At 27.8% G+C, this 8774-nt stretch overlaps 1 protein-coding gene across 1 annotated transcript in view; it reads left to right on the top strand.

Annotated features, from left to right (window-relative positions):
* Window positions 1-6462, top strand: part of LOC112512976 (putative glycine-rich cell wall structural protein 1) — an 8714-nt gene extending 2252 nt beyond the window's left edge. Inside the window, exon 2 of the mRNA XM_025119101.1 lies at window positions 6386-6462. Coding sequence (XP_024974869.1) covers window positions 6386-6462 — 77 coding nt within the window. The remainder of the gene's footprint in view (window positions 1-6385) is intronic.
* The last annotated feature ends 2312 nt before the right edge of the window (window positions 6463-8774 follow it).

The raw sequence follows: 8774 nt of genomic DNA, 5'->3' as shown, positions 1-8774 counted from the left end.
ACCAGATATCTCATTAAAACTAGCAAGCAGCTAGCAAAAACATGGCATTATAACATCGTGACATAGTCAATAGGGTGAAAGCTCCACATTATCAGATATTTAATACTCCCATTACACTCGGTCAAAATCCAACTAAAAGACTTATCTGCAATTTAATCTGTAATGGAATCCTCACTGAGGGGAAGACTATTAAAAAACACAGATATTTCTAAAACACCACAAAGGATAACATACAAAATGGCCTTTGGTCTAGCGGTATCATAGTCTTTGGCCTTCTAAGAGGTCAGGGGTTCAAACCTCACCATAGGTGAGGAGGGTGTGTGAATTTATTTGTTGCATTTGCCGTATATAAATATTATATACTTCAAAAAAAAGTATAACATCTGATGAAAAAGATTTAATTTAAAATAAAATAAATTAAACACACCTAAAAATTACTAAAATATCCATACTCACCTAAATTTTATGATTTAATAAAATCATATCATGATTTTAAAATATATTTGTTATAATTAATCACATTTATTACTTCAGAAAAAAAGTTAATCATATTTAATAATTAATTATATATAAATTCAAAAGAATAGACAAAAACTGTACTTGCTTTATTCTATCTACTATTTTGACCGTCGGTAATTTAATTTATGGAAATTTATTAAAATAACTATTTTTTAGGCTTGATTTTATTTTTTATTTATTTTTTTATTCAAGTTTACCAAAATAGTCATAGATCCATAAAATTCACGTCGGTGACGGCGGACCCAACTAAAAGACAAAAAAAAAATTACACTTTCTACCTTTGTCGGTAAAAAATTTACATTTCTCACTCAAGTCCGCAAAAAGATTTAATATTGTGGACCTAGGGCTATTTTGGTAAACCATGTAAAGAAGTGGCTAAGAGGTGAAATCAACCGGTAAAAATGACTATTTTAATCTATCAAAAGTCTTAAAAGTAATTTTTAATGTACAAAGTACTATACATTTATGCACAAAATCTTGAAAACAACTCATAATACATTAAGTACTACTACTTTATGCATTCAGGCTTAAAATCTTTTAATCTACAATTAAAATAACATATAATACAAGTTATCAATGCACATTATTACTTTTTCTTTTCATGTTCCCAAGATAACTCTTGACACATTTCACTCATGTCTTCACCTTCTCATACTTCTATGTTTTCTCCACATCCCCCAATGTGAGCTTCAAACTGATATTCATCATAAATTATTAAAAGCTCTCTCATTCATCTCTCATTTAATTGCTTTAGAACTCTCGGTCTCGCTCTCCATTTCTTGATTCTTTGCTCTTGGTGTAAATTGAACACATTTGTGAAGTCGTTTAAATATGTTGGATTTCAAATATATTGGATTTGAAACGGTCATATAATTTTTTTCATCGATAGACTGTAATTGGAACCATAACTCTTATTTATCCAAATTGTATTAATACAAAAAGACCAAGTGTAACTTATATCATCATTAAATCTTCTTTAATAAAACCAGTGATACTTCAAAATCGTTAAAATTCACAGCTTCCACTGCATTGCACGGATACACAACTAGTTGAAACTTAAGAAGATTAAACTATTAAAAGAAAAAAAAAGATACATATTTTTAAATAAAAAAAATTAACCTTTCCTTCTTATCTTTTCAAGGTGTTTAATTTTTTTTTTAAACTCAAAAAGAAATTAACTACAAATTAACCGATTTATAAATTGTTGAATTAAAAACCCTTTTAATTATTATTTTTATTTGTATTTATTTAACACGTCAACAATAAAATATAAATCAAATTAGTTTTTATTATTAAACAAAGTTCGAAATTGTCAAATTTAACATCAACATCAAAAACTATTATTGATTTCTTTGGTACACCACACAAATGGAAAGTGGTTGAGTGTGGTTAGGGGGTAATACAATAAACCCATGATTTAATGGATTATTTTTTTTAGAAAAAGACATTTAAAAAAGAAAATCAAAATCGACCGTGATCTTGTGTTTTTGGACTGATTTGGTCATCTTGATTCCATTTCTTATTTAATAATACGAATGTGACACACGGCGGCACCGTTGTCAACGGTGGAGGACCGGCCGCCGGAGCCATGCTTGTGTTGTGATATATTTAAGTTTTAATAATTATGTATTGTAAAAGACAAAATCAAAGTTGAGATATGTATCAATGTCGACCGGGAACAATTTAATTAAATTGTGACACAAAATGGTTCGTAAAATTTTTATTCAAGTGGAATAACGAGTCTATAATTATCTTACCGAGAGGTCTTGATAACCTTTTTTTTTATTCTGATTAACCTGAATATCCAACCCGCTATGCGAGCCGACTAATCCCAGGGCGACCACCTGTTTTGTAGATAGCCCGGAGTCGGCACATTTGAACCTCCGTGGCCACAAGGGGATTTTTTTTTCTCCTTGGATTTGAACCTGAGATCTCTTGGTACTTTTGATCTTTGGAGTTAAACTCAAACCAATCAAGCATCACCCTTGTGGTTGGTCTTGACAACCTTGAGATGGGCAAAAGGATCAATTTGGATCGGACACGTTCCTGATCAGATTAAGATGCCATTAGGTCGAACCGGATTAAACATCAGTCTTATATCGGTCCAAACTTTTAAGATGGGCTGGTTTTTTTAGGATAGTTTTGACCAAACCATTTGACACTACCAAAAAATGGACTTTCACGAAAGGAAATTTCTGACGGATTTTGATGGGATAATAAAAGTCAATTTTTCATTCACTTTTGCCAAAAATCCGCCACTGACTATTTCGATGGGTGAAATAAATCATAGACCTCATCCGCTGATGATATAATCAACTCAATATCCTGATCACTTAGCCAGCCAAATTCAAATGATTACAGAAATTAAATACGAGGGGATTTGTGGCAGTTGTTATAGACCAATGATTGAGTTTTCTGGTGATAGTTTCTCCATAGCCACAAGATATGTTGTTGATTCATTTGTGGTAGTTGTTAGGTTTGGTTTTATTATTTTTATAGTGGGGATAAATAAAAACTGAATTAAGCTTTAAAAATAGAAAATCATAAACAGTAAGATCAGAATCTGGTTTAGTAGGAGATTTTCGAGTGGTCTGTATCAAAACACGATAGTCCAAAGATTTTACTTTTGAATCCAACACATGGGTGTTGTCCAGTAAGTCGCAGGAGACATGTCAATCAACTTACGTGAAAAGATTTGTCGAATACGAATTTTAAGCATACAAAGATAACAAGTCAATTAATCGACATTCAAATAATCAGATTTAACTTAATTTTATCAGATTTAAATGAAACTTATTAGGATCAAGACGGAATTACATGTCTAATCTTTTTACTATTATTATTATTATTACTATTTTGAAAATACAAGATAAATTATATAAGGGCAAAATGCACAAAATGACAATTTACTTTCATAAATTTTTTTATTATAGGATTGTACTTTCAGTTTTTCTTATTATAGCAATGTATTTTCAAATTATTTTTTATTAGGACATTGTACTTTGAAAAATTTACCCATTATAGCATTGTGTAACCTTTTGATTTAAATTTACCCATTATATTAGGTTTTCATGTCACCTCATTGTCCACGTAGGCTATCTACATGTACTATAGTGATGTGACTTTCTTACTACATTATTGTACTTTCAAAATTATTTTATTATAGCATCTACTAGTTCTTATTAAACACTGTATTTTTAATTTTAATATTTAGATATTTTACATGTTATTTAATAAATGTATTAATTGAATTAAAAAAATTATGAATTATTCATTAATATACAATATTAATAAAACTAGTAGAACACAACTTATCTCGCTAATATTTTTAAAAAAATATATGTTTTTAAAAAAAAGAAAATAAGAATTGTTTCTTTTTTACCAAATAATATTATCTTTTAAAAAATATATTATATTTTGTTCAAAAACTTTTTAATTGATGTACAAATATATTAAATTAACTATATTTTTTTGAATTATTTATTAATATAACAATATTAAAAAATTGTAGAGAACAATTTATTTCGTTAGTATTTTAAAGAAAATTTTAAAAGATATGTATTTATTTGAACAACATAAAATAGGAAAAAATTACTTTTTTTACAAACAAAATATATCTCAAAAATAATGTTTCATATTTATTTAATAAATATTTTACTCTAAAAATATCTAATTTGAATGTAACTTAATAAAAAAAATAAAAAAAATAAATGTTTTTTAGATAGTAGCAATGAAAAATAAAAATCACTAATAATAATTTGAAATAGGTTTTTATTTTAATTTTAGTTAAGTCATTAAAATGATGTGTCATCCACATCACCTCATTAAAACCACACAAACAAAAAAGCCAAAGGGTTAACCGGTTTAAAATGTAACAGGTTACTCATTGTTATTATGGGTAGATTTTTAAAGAACAATGCCTTAATAAAAATAATTTGAAAGTATATTGTTGTAATAAAGAAAAACAAAAATAGAATGTTATAATAAGAAATTTTATGAAAATAGGTTGTTATTTCATGCATTTAACCCATTATATAAATATATATATATATATATATATATATATATATTAAGTTTTTATATTCATAATAATTAGGCTTAAATATCTAAAGTCAGGCATAAATTAAACCAACTTGCTGGCTCTTGACGTTAAATAGATTAGTGTTTTAATTAAGATAAAGAGTTAAAAGTCATCGACTAAATATCGCAATCACAAAAAAATTCAAACGACAAATGGCATTCAAATTAAAGTTAAATCGGCCAAAGTTTGAATAATATGATTAAAAAATGATTATAATTATTTTATATTAAATGGGAAAAAAAATATGTGGACAAGTTGGATAACGACTGAAAATAAATCCACTGATAAATCAATTTGAAACGGTTCTGATTTAATTGATTAACTGATATATTTTCTTGTTTTTGTCAAATGTTTTATGATAGCAGATTTATTAAATAGGTAGAAATTACCATGTCCAGTAAAATCTGAAATTAGTTTTGGTTAGAAGTGAAAATTTCATATCAATAATTAAAAATATTTTGATTTAAGTTACAATTTATTTCAAACAAATTAAAATAGGTAAGTATTAAAATTTGAATTAGAAACAGGAAATGTAATCAAATGGTTGTAAAAAAAGCCGAACGTTTAGGAAACCGTTCGTGAACCGTTCGGCGGAAAGTTCGTTTATTTAATAAATGAACACATTTTTTTGTTCGTTTAGTCAAACGAACGAACATGAGCACGAGTCTCGTTCATTCATTTATGTTCATAAATGTTCGTTCATTTACCGGTTATTTACGTTTGCTTATATTCGTTCATTTATCTTTATTTATATATTAAATTTAATATATAATCTTTTATTTATTAACTTTGAATTCAAATAATATTCATTTATGTTCGTTTAGCCCGTTCGTTTATGTTCGTTTAGCATGTTAAGGAACGAACATAAACGAACACGAACACACCTGATTTCTAAACGAACGAATACGAACACAAAGATTTTTGTTCGTTTATCATTCATGTTCGTTCGTTTATTTAGTTAAGTTAAACGAACGAACATGAACAAGTCTATGTTCGTATTTGTTCGGTTCGTTTACAGCCTTATAAATGTGTAAGGCAAGACGAATCCATTGATTTGGTCCCCTCACATTCAATGGATATCAACAGATAAATAGGTCTAATAGAGTAAATTAGTAAATCACAAATTTTGGTCCTTGAGGATGTGAATTATAATAAATTTGGTTTTTTATTACTATTTGTTACATGATAAGCCTTCACTTTGAGGACCAAATAATTATCCTATTACTTTTTATTATTTTATCATTTTTTAATTGATTGTTTTATTTTGTTGAATACTTTTAATTTCAATATGCTTAAACAAAAATCCTAATTTCACATTATCTTTAACTTTTTTTTAAAGTATATAATATCTATATGCAATAAATTATTGACAAATAAAAATATGCACCCTCATCATCTTTGGTGATATTTGAACCCTAAATTTTCTAAAGGCTAAGAATCTATATACTGCTAGGCCAAATACTCTTTAGTTATAGCACCCCTAACTTCTATGTTTCTTCTTCTTCTTCTCTTCTCTCTTTCTCTCTGTGTAGACCACGAGACTTCATCGGTGGCAACACAAGTGAGCTCTCTCCGTTGTGGGTTCTTTTCTTTGTGGTTCTCCTCGTGTCAGTTTCTACATCTTCTTCAGTGAGGCATATTTTATTCGGTATACCATGAAGTCTCCAACATTGTGGTGGGGTTTTCTATAGCGTTGTGGATTTGGATTTTCCTTTCGTCAGTAGCAACGCATCAGTTTCTTGCATATGGTAATTGAGATCTGTTGGTTGGATCAATTCCTTGCAGAAGGAGGTGATGATTTTGGTTGGATCCATTTCTTGCAGAATGAGGTGATGGTTTCTGGCGGTGACAGTTTCTTGTAAATGTGAACAGATCTGCTTCTACTCATGGTTTGTGGTTTTCATATTCCGACATCTTCCCCATTCTCGTTTTCGAGGTTTCCTCCATCCCTGTTGTTTTCATACTACAATGATGAGGACAGAGTTATTTAAGGGGTTTTTTATACTTAAATTTAGGGTTTCGGTTTTTTATTAGTATGATTTTATATCACGGATCCTTTGGAATAATTTTGCACATATATATGTTCATCTAATTGTTAATGATGTTTATACAATTGTTTTTCATCATCTTGCTGGCTGAATGTGGGGAAGAATTAACTTTTTGGTAGTCGATTCATATTTTATAATATTCGATTCAAAATTTTTGATTTTGTGATTTGTTAACGATTTTTGAATTTTTGGTTGATGTGAACGAATTGAGTCAGATAGAGGAAAAAGTGAATATATATATATATATATATATATATATATACATATATATAGGGGCGTTCAAATAAAAACCACATAATTTGTACAAACTGTACAAACTTCATTCAACTAATCATAATTTTTCATTTTGTTTATTTTTTTGTAATTATGAGAGGTTGATTAATCATTTTTATTGTGGATGATGTTAATCATGGATATTATCATCTCCATTATTTTAATTTTTGAGAAATACATGAAACAGTTTCATTAATTTTAGAGAAATACATGAAACAGTTTCATTAAGTAGTATATTAAACAATTTCATAACCATATATGAAACAACTTCATCAAAAAAGTATTATATGAAACAATTTCACAAGATTAAACAATTTCATGAAAAAATTTCATAAGATTAAACAATGAAATCGACGAATGAGAGTAGTTTTTACGATTTTTACAAATTGAAGTGGTTTTCATTTTATCGCTCCTCTATATATAGGATTTGGTTCAAATACAAATTTTGAATATCGTCAGAAGATAAAAAGTGAATATAAATGGAAGGTCCATATTTTGAAATACTAGAACATCCAAAAAGAACAATTGTTAAAAAACGCATATGACAACTGGTATTTTAAATTATTCATATGAGTTTACATCTGAATCTTCAGATGTAATTTTTTAAATTATTCACATGTGAATCTTTTTTAAACCTCTCTTCTTACATTTTCAACTTATTTAACATTTTTATTTGATATATAGTGGCATGTTCGAATGTAATCCTGATTTTCGTTGTAAACCAAGGGACCAGTAAGAACGTGACATGTGTTCGGGACATTCTTCGGGAATGGAGTAACATTCATTACGGATGTTGTAACATTTATTATAAATATTATAACAAATCCACAACCATTATTTTTTATCAATGGAAACAAATATCGCACTTCATAACTAAACTCTTTGTGTATATGTATATATACATATAATTATCTATACTATAAATCATTTGATAAAAACTCTAAAAACAATTTAGTAAATAATGTATAAGTATAACTTATTAAACCTCCATGCTTAAATTCTTGTAATTAACTGCAGATAAATATAATCAAATACTAGATAAACATTTTAGTATAAATATAAAGAATCTAAAGTATAATCATGATAATAATTGTGTTCTAACAAAATTCTTAATTATTATCTTTATAAAAAATATATTATTAAATTAAAAATATATTACTTCATTATTAAACCTAAATTAAATTATAATAAAAAAATTTGAATTAAATAAATTACACAACAAAACAAGAACTTTTAAATAATTAATTTGATACTAATATCATATATTTTTTTCAAAATTGTAAGATATTTTCAAATTTATATTTTATTCAAAATTAACGATATTATCGTTTTTCTCAAAATACATAAAACGTATTATAACATCGACAAAAGATTAAAATCAAAATTTATCTTGTTAGGTTATAGGTGTATTCTTTTAGTATTTAAAAAGTAAAGATTAAAAAAAGGGGTGTGATGCGTGATTTGTATCGAAGTTTAAAGTGAAGAAAGAACCAAAGGTCTCAGAAAGTTGTACTGTACAACCCCTCCTAACCAACAAAACCTCTGGGGCCCCTTCTTTTTAAATCTTCTCGTGGCGTGTGAAAGATACCCCCTCAATCTCATCACTCTTCACCCTTCGATCATCAAATCAACGGCTCACATCCCAGATGGATACCAACATCTTACGCATCCCTACCTACATTAACATTATCCCCACAAACTCATAAATTTTCCGCTTTTCAACGGCCTCACGGTTTTACACCACATTTCAATTAACTCCCCTCGTTTATACCATAATGAAATTCCTTACCCCTATACTTTATTACTTTTACAAATTGTTACCTTTTACTTTTTGTTATGTGCAGTTCGAGTCC

Source organism: Cynara cardunculus (assembly GCF_001531365.2).
Source record: "Cynara cardunculus var. scolymus isolate 2C chromosome LG 5, CcrdV1, whole genome shotgun sequence".
NCBI classification, from domain to species: Eukaryota; Viridiplantae; Streptophyta; class Magnoliopsida; order Asterales; family Asteraceae; genus Cynara; species Cynara cardunculus.
Note: the sequence above shows the minus strand (reverse complement) of the source record. Positions and strands in the feature narration are given on the sequence as shown.